We start from the raw sequence: 15,789 nt of genomic DNA, 5'->3' as shown, positions 1-15,789 counted from the left end.
TTCTTCCCTTACATTTTGAAAGGAGTGATGTTTTATGGCAGAAACCTTTTGATTTCTCTTCCTCTCTCAGTCGAAGAACTACAGCAACCACAGGGTCACTTCCACCCACCAAAATTTTCCTGTGTTTATTTCCCCTCATCTTGGATCTTTCAATGATAAAGTAAAGTTCTCTAGAGATTCATCGGTTCTGCTAATGAAAACACTCGTGACAATTTGCCCAAGATTTGTTATCTGAATGCAGGTCCCTACTAATTACATATGTAAATGTATCCTAAATTGTAAGACTAGATTCCAACCCCAGAGGCATCGTGGCATGGGAAGCTTTAAATTTCTTTTTAGGAGGATTGTTTTTAGTGGTGGGTATACGTGCGTGCGTGCGTGCGTGCGTGCGTGCGTGTGTGCGTGCGTGCATAGGGGTAGTTATGGCTAAGACACCTGAGGCTTGTAGGCATTGGATACCCCGGAGCTGGCATTACAGACAGTCATGAACTGCCCAGTTTGGGTAGTGGACACTGAATTCTGGTCCTGTCCAGAAGCAGCACATGCTCTTAAGCCCTGAGCCATCTCCCCAGCCCCAAAACTTTAAAATTTCTGAGACAAATGGCTTCAAGCCCTGACTCTTCTCCATACCTAACTATAAGTTTGAACAAGTTACCTAATTTGACTTAACACTGAGACTTCCTGTGTTTAAAGTTTTGTGTTAATTAATCGCAAATGCAAAGAATCAATCAAGAACTGTTGTTACAAGTGTCCCTGAGGTACCTGTGCTGCCCGCCAGACATATTGCTGCAACTTAATGAGATTCTTAACAATAAAGTACTGGGAGAATGGAGACTTCAGGCTTGTAAACAACCAGGTTTATAGATCTAAAACTGAGATTTCTTTGGAGACTGAGGCAATTTGAGCTAGCTAGTAAAAGCCAGTAAGGAAGAAAGCAGTTCCTCAAACCTCCTGTTACAGACATGAAAGCAAAATAAAATCTTAAGGTTTATTTTTATGTTCTCCCATTTAAACCTCTTTCCCTTAACTAAACGATGAAGTTAACAGCAAAGAAAATGAGATCACTGAATCTTCTCTAAAGCCCGAATAACAATCCATCCCTCCTAGGCAGAGAGGGAAGCGACCTAGAGAACAGGTTCCTGTCTCAGCTGCCGCACAAGCCTTAGCTGAATTATGAATTTAAGGGTCATGAAACAGCAGGCCGTTTGTTGTTGGGATTTATTTTTGTGTTGAGAAAGCCTCTCATATAGACAAAGCCAGCCACCAACTTATTATATGGGGAGATCTCTCTTTGTTAGTTCCCTAATAATGTGCACACGGATGGGAGGCAAGGACGCCAGACAGACTGGGTCTTCTTCTGGGTGACTTTTGTCATCAGGCTATGCAGCCATATTGTGTAAAGCAGTGGTTCTTCAGGCTGTGCCTTGCCCTAGTCAACTCCATTTGACAAACAGCTTTTGGCCCTATTTTAAGTGCATATCAGAGGCAGGGTGGCTTTATACCCACTGGATAGACGAACAGAACCCAGTGCCACCCATGAGGCTAATAACTTATTCTTAAAATGAATAGTACAACTATAAATTTATCACCAAAGGCAAAATTGTAGGGGCACAAGAACATACGATCAGGAAAACCAGGCTTGGGAATTTATTGAACAAGCAAGACCAAGGGAAAGATTCCAACTCTTTCATCTGGACCCCAGAGGACACTCAAAACCATGATGGTGAAGGTCCCAACTGACCTGTCCACCAACCCTCCCTAGATGTGTGCTTCAAGGGACTAACAGATCTCCCACCTATCCCCAGTGTCAGCTCTGCTCAGTGCCCACTATTGATAAGCCCGCTCAGGCTGCCTTTTGTCCACACTTGTGGTCATCCAATCGGACCCAGCCAACTCTTTCACCTTTACGCCTCCGTGGGGAGCTCTCCTCTACAGCTTGGCTCAAGTCTGAGGTTCGGCTCGGCTTTGGTCCTATGGCTTAATTTTAGAGCATCTGCAGCAGCTGCCTGCCAGAGTTAATCATCTGATCTCCCCTATCCCTAGGAAATCTGTCTTACATCCCTATCGGCATGTTTCTGCCTCTCAGTGAGGCCTTCTTGGGATTCCCTAAAATCTGCTATGGCCTCTCTTTGCAACTATACACAAACACCACACAAACATAGACACACACACACACACATATACCACCCTCAAACATGCTTCCCCACACACATTAAAAAAAAAACAAACCCTCATGCCTTTAAGTAATGGTTCAGTGGTTAAGAGCACTTGAAGCTCTTCCAAAAGAGCAGAGGGCAGACCCCAGTAGCTCTATCAGGTGACTCACATCTATCTACCAGGTATCTTGGGCTCCAGGAGGACCTAATGCCTCTGATCTCCACAGAAGTCTTCACTCGCATGTACAAACACATGCATATACACACAATTTTAAAATATAAATCGTTCTGTAAAGCTGAATTTCAAAGAAAAAAAAAGGAAAGGAAAAAGAAAAAGGAAATTTCCTTCAGCGGGATAGATGTCTGAGCCAAGTGACCACCACCAAGTTGTGACCAGCAGCCTGAACTGCACCAGAAAGTGCAGTTACAAAAGTCAAATCTGGGGAAATCTCCAATCAGTGACATGGAAGGGTCCATGGATGTGCACAGGTGATGTGCACAGGTCAGCTGATGTGGAAGTGAGCAGAAGGTTTACTCCTTGGTCCTCAGGCAAAGCACAATTAGCCATGTAGTTTCACTACTGTCTATTTAGTGACCTGCAAAGTAACTTCAGGAATATTTTCACTTTTAAAGTGTTTCGACTCCTGTGGCCCCATTAACTTGGAAACCAACTTTTACCTGCATCTGTAGATCATCCATTTCAGAAGAGAGAGAGACAGAGGGCAGAGGAAAATCTACTCTTGATATTAATGAGACCCAAGCCCAATAAAGAGTTTTAACTTTTGGATTTTTTTTTTTTTTTTTAGTCAGACACATGTAATTTTGAAATTATGGCTCCAGCCTTAAGGCACTTTTATCTGAAAGTAAAGCATTTAAAGTACAGTGTGGCTAACTGCACTAGAGATGTTAGCTCTGGTATATTCTGGCCATTAACCTGACCTCAGAGTAATGGTTTTTAGAATATAATTGCCCACATCAACGGGAATACCTGATTTTGTTTTAACGTACAGACCAAAGTGGCCGGAGTAGCTACATAGACTATGATAGGAACCAACAGAATCAGCCCAGCCCAGCTCTAAATACAAGTATACAAAGGTGTGAATCATTCATACATCACAAGGAAAGAGACGCACACCAACCAAAACAAGCGGAGTGTGGCGTGCTTGATTAGATATGGCGATCAACCAAGCTGAACTCAAAATTAGTTAAAATACTGGTGATGAGGAAATCCAGTAAGAGGAGACCCTTGAGCGCTGGGTTCTGAGCACAGGAGCTTAAATTTCCATCTCCCACAGTGCCATCTGATGACAGCTGCCATGCCTCGGCAATGGTCATCAGTACCAATACAAGCCAAGCCCATATCCAGGATGAGTATGCGCCCCTGTTCCAGCGTTGCACAGGGTATGTCCCCAGTTGGAAGAACTGGAATTGTACAGCTCCCATTAGTATTTGCAACCAAGGAAGTGTGACTTTGTATCCATGACCTTTCCGAGCAGGAGGAACATCTGGATCTGGGAAGCAGCTGTTTAATAAAGTCACACTCGAGCGGAAGATAAGTACACACCAATAGGCAAACAGGAGAAATGGACACCCGCTGCTCACTCTGTCGACTGCTAAACTAAAGGTAGTGTCTGGACTTACTGACCACTTCTGCATTGCCAAGAAACCAATCTCAAAGCTAGCTAGGTGTGGTGATACGTGCTACCAAGGCTGTAGTCTACCATATCCAGATGACTCCTCTGAGCTCAGCACAGAATGGAGACTCTGTTTTCTTCATGGGGTTTCCTCTTCTCTGCCTGATCTAGGGAGCCTGACCCCCCAAATCTACCAGAGAAATGTCGCATAGTCCTTGGCAAACCTACAAGTTCACCCCGACACACACCAGTACTTCAAACTCTAGCCAATGACTTACATTCACTCTGGGAACTCCTTCCCGCTCACCAAGGTTCATATACAGCCTTTGTCCACCCCAAAGAAAGTGCGTGTGTATGGTCACCAGCTATTTCACTGAAGAGCAGTCTAAGAGAGCTGTAAACACTAAAGTCATGGGAGAACTTCCCCAAACCCCACCCCCCCAGTACTCACTTTCAGCCAGACTGGGATCCTGCAGACCCCATCCATTCTAGACTTGGCTTCATTCTTCCAGACCAGTATGCAGCAGCGCCAAGACACCCTGAGGGAGGGAACAGGTGACTCAGAGCCACAGTTAGTCCCTAAAACGCATACCACAGGTACATACTCCATAGCCCAGCACTCAGCACAGGCAGGGAAATCTAGAGTTCCAGGCTAAAATCATGTGACTATATAGTGAAAATACGGAAGGAAAGAAGAGGCAAAGGAGCTCTGAGATTACAAAGTAAGAACGACAACAGAATTTCCAAGGCCAGTATGTTTCTGTTTTATTTATTTATTTTTTGTGTTTGACTTGAGATTGTTGAGTGATTTATAAGCATTACATTAATTCCCATGCAAAACTCCAAGAGCCTGATTCCAATTGGCCGAAATTCAACCTATTGAGTCTGGACATTCAAGACCAAAAACAGCCATTGTTTGCTTGACTCTTCTACTAGCAGACATCGTTGGTGTCGCCTAGGTCAGCAGGCCCGTCCGCGACCCAAGCACCACGGTTTGCCTTGAGTTCACACCAAAAGAGGGGCCAGCACGCCCTGAAGCACCTAAATCTGGCAAACAGTTTCTGTCAGATAACAGGACTCCCTTATTCCAACAGAGCTACTTAGATAATTCCTGGTTCCTGCTCTGCAGTGAAACCTGCTTTTAACAGGCACGGTTACCTTCAATCTGGGGATAATTCTGCCTGTCAGCTTCCCTCGAGATCTCAGGAGAAGTAAAGAGACTTTATAAAAGGAAAGGGGAAGAAAAGATCTCTAGAACCATCCCAAAGAAATAAATACAAAGATACCCACTTTATCAAGCACTCTCTCCCCAGCTTCGGATGATCGGTGAATAGGTACAAAGCTTTAAGAATTCCCCTCAATAAGGCAGAAACCAGAGCTATCAAAGAGGGTAAAATGGACCCACAGTTAAAGGAGAACTAGACAAAATGTAGAGAGAGACCCATCCTACTGACCGGGAGAACTGGACTAAATGAGAGGTGACGGCGGCATTTTCTAGAGGGGTATTAATGGATGCTGAGACACACATCGCAGCTATGACAATGGCAGAGACTTCATTAGTGCAAATAACAATTAGAATGGTGTACTCCTTAATAGGATTTAAATAAGGCTTCAAATAATTACAAACACTAAAACTAACATTTGGAAACCTTAATTCTGTTTGGAAAGCTATCAAACCCTCCCTCCAAACCATCCAATGTTTGCTGATTCGAGGACAATTACATTCAATGAGGTTGCTCAGAAACATGATGAACGTCACTCTCTCTCGCTCTCTCTCTCTCTTGAAGTTTCCAAGGGGAAACTGTTCTGACTGCTGGTGCAAAGAAATAAAGGCAGCCAGTATGCACAGGGCCCACAGGTTCTGAGGACTCTCAGTGAACCCTCGGGAGAAGAACAAGGTCAAAGACAAAACAAAAGCCGAAGAGAGTGTGTTCAAATATGTCAGGATGAGATGTGTTCCCCCAGACCCACCAACAAATCTACGCTGGGTGCGGGGGCAGAAAGCAGGCAAAAGGATTCATGGGCAGTGTCTTCTATGGCTCAAGTTCTCCTTAAAAAATGAACACCAAGAAAAATAAAACTCCACAATACCTAGAAAACAAACAGCCAAATCAGGCAGAATATGAAATAGTAATAATACTGTTTCAGAGCCCACACCATCCTGCAGAACCTGTGTGTTCTTACCAAATCCAATGTAAGCTGGATATGTAAAAACAGAGCGACAGTCACAAATCACACTACACAGTACGTAAGTTTTAGAACCAAGAAGGGAGGAGGGGAAAGAAAGTCAACAAAACACTCAGAAAAATTTATCATCGATTCTGAAATGGGGCCTCGTGACGTCATCGGGGTTAATAAAGACTGAGATGGACTTCCCTGGATTCTCAGTTACTAGCTGCTGCAGTTTTTTGGCCAGACGGTCATCGGGCTGATTGGGGTCCCCTCCATCCGACTGCGGGGAGGGGATGCTGGTGGTGCTGCCCCGACGCTGTAGCTTCAGCGTCAGCCGATTGGCCGCCTTCACGTGCTCGATGGCGGTGCGCAGGTGTTCCGCGGGATCCGAGCGGACTGAGGACAGCTTCCGGGCGTGGAGCATGACTGTCTCCTCCGACAAGTGCTCCAGCATGTTGCACTGAGGGATGAAATAATTAGGGCACATCTTGTTGACCAGACAGTGCTGCAGGTCGTCAATGAGACCCAGCAAAAAGTGGGCCGCATAGTCTTCTTGAGCCAGGTAGCTGGCGGGGAGTCGGTCACAGGCCCAGAGCATCATGCTCCGGAGGTGATAGGGGCTGATCGCCTTGGGCCTTGACAGGAGTTTGATGATGATGGCTTTGCAGGCTTGGTAGGCTTGCATGAGGCTGCCCGAGATGCACTTCTTCAGCTGAACCTCGCTCCTGGCGAAGGACAGTCGCCACTCATTGTCCTTCTTGCCCTTGTAGGAGCAAGCTGGCACCAAGTAGAAGCCACTGATGACCTCTTCCTCAGTGATCTTCCCATCCCAAAAGTGGTTCTCCATAAGCCAGCTCTGGGCCACCGCGGGCCAGCCTTTGAAGGACACCACGGGGACAATGTCGTACAACATGCGGCTGCTGCCCACGCCCAGGATGATAGAGATGATGGTCCCGTTCTTTTCTACCTTTTCCACCTTGGGCATCCCTCTCTGGGGTTTCTTCTGTATCTCTGAGAGGACGATGCTGATGGAGTCATAGAACCAGTCGGCCACTTTGGTGGGGGAGAAGAAGTAGTTGGTGGCCCCGTTGATGTGATCGGCAATTGTGCAGCAACCTTTCCATTTACTGATTGTCCCCTCGTCGAAGAGCCGGAGGCTCAGCCAGGAGTGGCACAAGGCTGAGTGACGCATGTCGAGTGTCACAGGCTGGTTACGGTCATGCAGCTTAAGGGCCGGCACCAGAAGAGTGAAGTCCATGTCGTAGTCGGTGCCCCGGGCATAGACGTTTAACTCATCCAGGTCCAGGTCCACCACGCCTTCCCGGACACCTCCCGAGAGCAACAGATACTCGTTGGCCACGGGGAGTTTTTGATCTAGCTTTTGCACCATTCCTAGGAACAAAAAGAGAAAACACCGTTACAGGGAGCACAGGGCCATGTGTGTTACTAAGGAAAGTTCTGACCTCTAAGAATAAAACACACCAGTACAAAATCAGATCTCAGGTGCTGCGCAGACCCAGCTAACAACGACTCCATTCTTTCTTACCAGCGCCAGGGTCTGCCCATTCCCAGGTGGAAGGGTTCTGACAGCTCATTAGCATAAAAACTATTTCCACCCTAGACCAGGCCTCCTCCCCCCCTTGGGTAACAGGCTCTCCACACACTCAGTCATTTAGTCAGAGAGCTTCCATATGGCTCCAACTCTTCTTGACCTTGTCCTACCAAATCTTACCCGAATCTCATCCCTTCTGTGTCTCTGCTGTCCCCATTCCCCGTGCTGAAGCCATCTGATGTCATCACATGAAGAGTCAGGTCTGGGTTTTGCCAAGGCAGTCTCCCCATTTACCCAGCTTCTCCCAGCAGTGAACAGTTCTCCGAACCCTAAGTCCTCAACGTGACCGCAGAGACTTTCAAAGGACAATGTGTTCCGAACTCTAGCACATCATCTGACCTTTCTGACTGGCACTTGCCCAGAGGTACAAAAGCAGCTACGGGCAACTAACTCTGGGCAATTTAGTGGGTGGTCCCTCGTACTGCTGTAGATACGTAGAGTAAAGTGCTGGGCTGGGATTAAATGAATTGGAAATGAAGTGGGCAGCCCACTGTTATCTTCTCTTGGGTATAAACACCTCAAATTTCTCTTTCTAAGTGTCCCTTCCACGCCTAGTTAAAATTAACTTTCCAAGGAGCCAATGTGATAAAGTGTTTGGTCCAATCCTGCAGTTCAGGAGTTAGGCTGATTGTGAACACTGGTTCTCTCAATCCTGCAGAACTCGGTGGAGTTTGTTAGACTCTCAGAAGGCGGCAACTTGGGTTGCTAAGGCTGTGTTCCTCCAGTGATGCTTGCATTTTCAGGTGGCCTTCTTGAGCCTACTACTGTGCAGTTTTACAAAGCTGAGGACAAGCGGAGCCTCCCCCGGACAAGCGGAGTCTTCACGGCTCCATCCACCCGGAGACATCCTCCTCACAGAGTTGTCTGGGTTCAGTTTAAGCCAAACCGGGCTGACATAAGAAGCGATAGCAGATGGATTGATTGTCAGGGGTTGGAAGACAGCACAGATTGGCAGGGAGTTCAATGCTCAGGGGGCTGAGGGTTGGTGGCAACAGGTAAGTCTCTGAACGGATTCACTTTTGCCACCAGCCACATCTGAAGTCAGGGACAGAGCACCAGAGGCCACACCAGCCCACGAGCTCACCAGCAGAAACAGAGAATGGCTTCCTTGAGTCTTCTCTCCTAAGAAACACTCCAGGAACGCCATCTTCCCATAATCCTCCAAGCTAGTTAGTAGTTCTCAACTTCCCTAATGCTACAATCCTTTAACCCTGCGCTGTTGTGAGCCCCCCAACCAAACCATAAAGTTATTTTTGTTGCTACTTTGTAACTGTAATTTTGCTACTATTATGGATACTATTTTTAAAGAAGTTTGCCAAAGGGGTCACGACCCACAGGTTAAGAACTCCAATTCTATGCTTTGGATTTTCTTTACTACATACTTTCTACTGCCAAAGACCTTAGTATTATAAACACTGGGGTCTCAGGGTTAGGGTATGAGTTCCATCTATTCAGCCCTTAGTACTTCGTGGATCTTTTTAGAAGATCAAGTAAGAGAACAGAGTGTTGCCCATCTCCCTAAGACCTAGGGAATAAACTTTGCCTCGACACACTACGTTAGGAAGTAAATCAGTTCGGAGACAGCACCTGTTGAAACCGAGCAGTGGAACCACATTAACTCCATCACTACAGACACAATACTGGGCGGTTAACATCCCAGATAAGACGCTACCGTCCCGTCTTCAGGGACCTCATTTAATAAATACTCGGTGGATGAGCGTAAATGGAGAGGTCCCTTTAAACACACACAAACACTGGAAAAAGAATCGTTAAGTTTTAATGTCTTGTAATTAGAGCAACATTCGATGAATTCTCTTTGGTGAGGTGTACAAATACAACAACCTCAGCTGGTTTGGGCTCAGCTAACCACTTCTTTAGCCTCAGCTCTGTGACTCCCACAATTAACAGAGCCTTCCTCCAGCAGAGATTCTTAGTGCCGGGCACAGAGAGGGATCGCAGTGCCGGAAGTCCTCCGTGACACGGACACACCCTTGAGGGTGAGTGTCCTTGGCTGATAAAAAAAATAGAAACGTTCTTGTAAAGATATGGTTTCTACTTTGCAGGAAGAAATGCCTTGTTAGGCTTATTCAAGATTCCAAGAAGCATCCTTAGCTGTGGGCAGGGCTCTCTTTTTCTAAGAACGGCACCATCGACAGAATTCTTAATGGCCCCAATTTGTAGGTTTTGGCATTCCCTCATTCATACTTTAAAAAAAAAAATCATCTATCCGGAGTCTCTCCCTCTGTGTGTGCGGTGTGGCAGAGGGGGTTACAAAAACAAGCACCTAAGATTCTGAGGAGAAGTAACTCACTGAGGGCTGCAGAGCTTGGGGGACATAGTAAGAACACGGCCCTATTCTCATATACGCTGCAGAGGTCAGCATGTCGCATGCATACTGTCCTCTCTGTGCAGAGGACCTGGCTTGACCTGAATGTAAAATGACTTGGAAAGGAAGCAGCGAGGCTCTCCAAAGTGCTGGCTCTGTGTTTTTGCTGCCGGAAGCTTTATTGTGACCTTGGACCAGTAACAGATCATATCTAGCCACCTACGTTTATCAAGAAATAATGGACCCCCATCAGCCTTGGAAAACGCCATTAATATACCCAGATAAACAGACTGCACGGTGCTGGGCCTCCTTGCTGTGTAGCAATCTCCTAGTCACCAGTACTGTTCACATTAGAGTAACATTTTATAAGCCAATAAGTGGGTTTTATTTTTGCACAACTGCTTAGACAACTTCGAGTAGTTTTACTTGACACTGAAAATCTGGTTTAAAAAAAATTCAAGGCATGGCAATGGTCATGACTATTTATTTAGTCTCCGTATACAAAAGTGGGAAGGACTGAAAGAAGTCCCCTCAGAGAACTTGCTTGATCTTTGTCCATTTTGACCCTGATCAATATACATGAGTTCTGGGACCAGAACAAGAGGCCTTGGGAGGGTGTCCAGGGTTTTCCATTTACAATTTAGATGAGCCCGATGAGGCTGTTAGACCTTCCAGAGATTCCAGTTCCCCATTTAAGCAAATAAATAAACCATCATCTGAGTGGCTACCAAGTACCTAAGCACATGATAGGCACAGTTCTTTCTCCTCATCTGCGTTCCCCTTTCCACTAAACTAGACTCACTGCACAGAGTGCTTTGGAGATCTAATTAAAGCAATCCAGTAAGAGCCTCTGGCACATTCAGGGCACACAAAGCATTTCGTGAAGTGAAATGAAGAGGAGCCTCTCCTTCGGAGAAAACAAGGCTTCTGCTGGCCCCGGGACACATCCTTGGGTGGCAGCAGGTTGCTGGAAACCCAGTTTGGCAAACGGGGCAAGCTGGATTCTGCCATCCGCGGTGCTCTGTGGACGGACGGAACAGCTCCGTAGAGGCTTTAGCCTAAAGAGAGCCCTTTCATTGCCAATGATAGTGGCTTGGCGGTTCTGAGGCGTTCCCTCTAAGTAGGGTACTAGCCAACCAGCATGTGGCATTGATATGAGCAGAGGCTCAGCCCACGCAGGCAACTACCCGCAGGCAAAGCCTACCAGCTCCTTGTAGTCAGGGTTTTATTCTCCCACACCTAGAACAAACTTTGCGAATTGGAAGCTAACTGCTTCAGACAGTGTATCGTGCATTTCAATCACTTTTAAAACCTCATTAATTATACGTGGATCACAGAAGGTCTGGCAGCATACAGGACAGAACGGTGTACTGGTTGTCAAAAAGTCAAGTAGGTAAAGGAGAAACCAAAAGCCTCAGGGTTTCATTATTTTCCTTTCGAACAAGTTCTAAAAGTCAGCGCCCTGTCAAAGTCTACCAAGCTCTCATAGACAGCATGTGGGTTCGTCTGAAGACACATACAAGGAACACAATTAAGCCCTCTGTGCCTCGCTTTCCTTGAACAAAAACTGTAGAATAACAATTGTAAGGCGGTAAGGTAGCCATGGTAACATGCTAAGTACACCTTGCAGGGAGCGGCTGGTTGCTTAACTGCACTGTGAGCGAGCGTCTACTCTTGGAATCCAGATTTGTACAAGGTAGCAACACATTTGCCACTCAGGAAAGCTGGACCCAGCTCTGGGGATGCTCACAAAGTGTGGTTTCCAGAACTCAAAACTTACTGGCCTCTCACAGTCATACCTGAGAATGAAAAATGCTCCTTCCTCAAAGATCCTCCGTCAGCATGGTGGTGGTGGTAGTGGTGAGGGGGAGACGGGGACTAGTTTCTATTATTTCCTCATTTGGGGTGTAAATACAAATTAGTTAAATCACTCTGAACTAAACAGGAACGTTAAGTTTACCAGGGTAGGAATAGGAAACAAAACTTTAGTTTATTCACGCACAGGATGTAAGTCTTTATACCCACAGACACTGGGGATACCCAGGTGAAGAGAGATGCCTCCTGAGTGCACAATGCATACATATCACGTATTCTTTCGAGATGCCAGCTGCATCAGTCAGGGGAGGGGACATCGTGCTGAGTAACAAACCTAAGATCTCAGTGACCCTGAAGAACAAAGTTTCGCAGTCCACAGGGGTAGGTAAGCTGAGGGCTCTCCTTCCCAGGACAAGAGTGGAAGAAGTAAGCCAACTCAGAGCCTTCACAGTCTCTCTGCTGTATTCAGAGGGAGCTCCTTGGGAGATGCGATGAATTTTGGCACGGAAGTAAGCGATCTGGCTAAAAATCATTTCATTCACAATTCAGGGTCTCCAAACTGTCCCAGCCAATCACAGAGAAGAAAGTACGTCCTTTCCCCATGCGGGCATGGAAGGGGGCCAGGAATATTTGACAAGCAGCCCAAACAGACGAATCACATGTGATGAACACACAATTGTAAGTTGAAATTAAAAACATGAAGGGAAGTGAAATGGGTCCTAGCCAAACCATAGGAGAAAGAAAAGGGGGATGGGGAGATGCTTGCCCTGGAGAACGGACAATTCAAGAAGGCCAAGGGATTCCTTCTAATAACTGTCGGGAGTTGTGGGATGCATCTCCACCGGGCACAGTTTTCTAACAGTGCTGACAGACAGCAGTAGGCTCTTCGAGGGAATGGACAATCATAAGTCAGAACTAAAATCACAAGCATGTGATGGGACCTGGGTAAACGTCTCCCAAGGGAACTGCCCAACACAAGAGCCCACTACTAAACCCAGACACCATCCAAGGCTGACTCTAACATCCTTTCGATGGCCCAGCGCAGCCCCGGCAACACTGGCAGTGAAATAAATACCCAGGGACCGCTGGGGTCAAGCGCTTGGAGACCTTGTGCTGCTCGCATATGAGCTTTGGGGTGCCGTTTCTAGTTTACAGCAGAGCTACCAGTTCAGGTTTAAAGATGGAGCGCATTACACCATAGCAGCGGGGGGGGGGGGGGGGGGGGGGGGGGCAGGGATGGTCAATGCACAGCGCATGCTCCTGAAATACACAGGCTGGGAGAGACACTGCGCTGACTGGTACAGCTGTGCACCAAGGCACAGGCTGAATGCTTCACCTGTCAACCCATCGGCCCACTCGACCCTTTCAGGAAGGTGGTCATTCCCCTCTTACAGCTGGGGAAATCAAGTAGACACCAGTGGAGAAACTGTGCCTGGCTTTTAGAGGAGAGTTTAAGAGGGATTTAAACTCAAGTTGATTCCCGTTCTCCTATTCCACGCTACTTTTGATATTACCCTCTCACAGGGGATCCAAACACTCATAGATGCTCAAGCCTTTGAAAGGCTGCCGCCGTATACTAGAGTAAGAAGATTGCTTTTCTACCTCAAAATAAAAGGGGTGGGGGATTACTTCTACAGACAGCTTGCAAGTTTCCAAAAAAAAAAATATTTTAATGATACTAGTTAGCTATGTATGCCTAGAAAATAAACAATGTGCCTTTAATGAGTCAGGGGTCATAGGAGCTCGCGCCCAGCCTCAACTTGGATGCATCTACTACCTGGTTAAAGAGCTGGGCCAAGTATCCAAGTATGTCAGAGACCAAACCCTAGAAAAACAGACCCTCAACAGCTCTCACCTTGAGAGTCCACTGACCTTTAGGTTTACAAAGCTGAATCACCCCCTTCTTCACACAAAGTTGATCAACTGGTTCTCATCCTGGCCAAACATCTGGGGTTGTCTAGGCGGAACCAGCATTCCAGAAACGTTGCTGGAAGCCACAGTCAACTTCTGACCGGGATGACCTTTCCTCTTTCTGTGCCTTTAGCTTTCCCCTCAGCCCCTCCCTACTTCCTCTTAAGGTGGGTTCAAAACCAGGTGTTTTGCATTTCATTAAAGAGGCTTTGACAAAGAACACCCCGTTTGCTTGGCCTCGCTTTTCTTTCCTGCCCATTCTCTCTTTCAGGCTTGGGTCTTCCTCAGCTCCCTGAATTACTAGGTCCCGAGGGTCGGGACACAAGTACCAAAAGCACTCAACACATAGGAACCCCGCCCCAGCTCTGAAGTCTACCTTCTTCCTCTGCGGACAGTATCTAACAGTCAAACCAGAGCACACAACCCACCTCAGGCACTTTGAGGAGAAAGAAACAGGAGGTTCCTCTGAGTGCTGTGAAGGAAAGGGCAGTCTGCTTCCTGTGAAGAAAGACAGAGAGGGGGCAAGGAACCCTGAACATCATATCTCGCACAGCCTAGGCAAAGAGCTCACAGAAAGGCTGCAGAACCAGCACCAGGCTTGCCCCCTTACCTAGAGAGGTTCCACTATTACCCCGCCATAGAGGCCTAGTCAGCAGACTAAATCCAGGCTACGTGAGTCTGGGGTTAGGGGAAGGAGGTCCTCTAAAGAAATTTAAACTGGCTAGTCAAAGACCTAGTCTTAACGTCAGTTTACTGTGGACGTTTTCAAATAGTTGCAATGGTGAAGAAAGCTTCGAGAATCATACTTGCCAGGTGTCACTATCTCATTTTTTATGCTACAATACGTTAAAGCATAACCCAAGCATCATGTCATATCACCCACAGACACTTCAAGACAGCTAATGGATAATGCCCCTGCAGTACCATAGACAGTGGTCTCACTCTAAACAACAACAACAAAACAATTGTCTTCTATTATAGAATTGATTGCACTTTTCCCCAACATGTATGTGTGAAGATAGGACACATTATTGGGTGTATGTGGGCTTGGGGGAGGGGCCCTCTTGGTGGCCTACTGTGTCTCCAGTCTGCTCTGCAGTTCCCTGTAGCTATGACAGGCAACACCCACAGAAGGACAGTTTCCTACCTTTAGTGTCACCCACTGCTCCAACCACAACTTGAAAGTTCAGGAGCCTATGCAGACAGGGAGCTCTGGGAGTAGTCCTGTACCCATGAGGAGAGGAAGCAGACTCTACGGGCAAAGGCCCGGCTATGATGTCAGGATGCATTCCCACAGCTTCCCAGAGTGCCAGCCCTCCTCAGTTTACAGGGACCCCGGCCGGCCTTGCTCCCTTCCCTGACTGGAGGGCTCAGCTGCTGCCTGGTGTTCTTAGCGATGAACTTACCCAGCTGGGAGGCCCAACTGACCATGGCAAGAGTCATTCAGGTCAGCAATAGAATGACCTGCTTGTTATATCCAGTTATATGTATAATGTGTCCCGGGCTGAATGCCTTATAAAACAAGATCTATGCACAACTGCCCCAAGTCACTGGGCTCTCAGATCAGCAAGTGTGTTTGCAGTCTGCATCTTGTCTGATTAGTCACGGCCTTGTTGGTTATCTAATCCTGCTGGCCAATCCAGAGATACTTCTGCCCTTTCTGAATCTCTTTCCAGAGCCATCATGAGTCTGTGTTCTCCTTAGATATGGGTCTTGTGTCTGCCTTCAGGCCATTCTTAAAGTATGGACTGAACAGGGGAGGGCAGGGCTTGCAGTGTGTGTGTGTGTGTGTGTGTGTGTGTGTGCGCGCGTGCGCGCGCTTTGGATTGGATCATCCCTGTCCCTCCGAAATGTATGGAACTAACTCCAAATGTGCATTCTATTTCCATCCACTAGTTATTAATTATGCAGTTACCTGCTGGTTCCTTTGTGTGCGATAACCTGTGTATCACCTAACAATGGAAGTTGAACAGATATAGACTGAATAAGCAGGTAGACCACATATCCTGGAATACGCTGTCTCACAGAGGATGAGACTGGTGGGTAAAATGCTTAGCATGACAGTGTCAATCTGATAGTGTCATATGGTCATTTTCCTAAGAAATTGCATCTAGTCCAGATTCCCAAGCAAAGGCATCAGACAGACGAAAGCCTGATAATAGA

At 46.9% G+C, this 15,789-nt stretch overlaps 1 protein-coding gene across 1 annotated transcript in view; it reads right to left on the bottom strand.

Annotated features, from left to right (window-relative positions):
* Positions 1–4,530: 4,530 nt before the first annotated feature.
* Positions 4,531–15,789, bottom strand: part of Mb21d2 (Mab-21 domain containing 2) — a 98,645-nt gene continuing 87,386 nt past the window's right edge. The window contains exon 2 of the mRNA XM_052158016.1: positions 4,531–7,354. Coding sequence (XP_052013976.1) covers positions 6,090–7,354 — 1,265 coding nt within the window. The 3' untranslated portion in view covers positions 4,531–6,089. The remainder of the gene's footprint in view (positions 7,355–15,789) is intronic.

The sequence above is a fragment of the Apodemus sylvaticus genome, chromosome 15 (genome assembly GCF_947179515.1).
Source record: "Apodemus sylvaticus chromosome 15, mApoSyl1.1, whole genome shotgun sequence".
NCBI classification, from domain to species: Eukaryota; Metazoa; Chordata; class Mammalia; order Rodentia; family Muridae; genus Apodemus; species Apodemus sylvaticus.
Note: the sequence above shows the minus strand (reverse complement) of the source record. Positions and strands in the feature narration are given on the sequence as shown.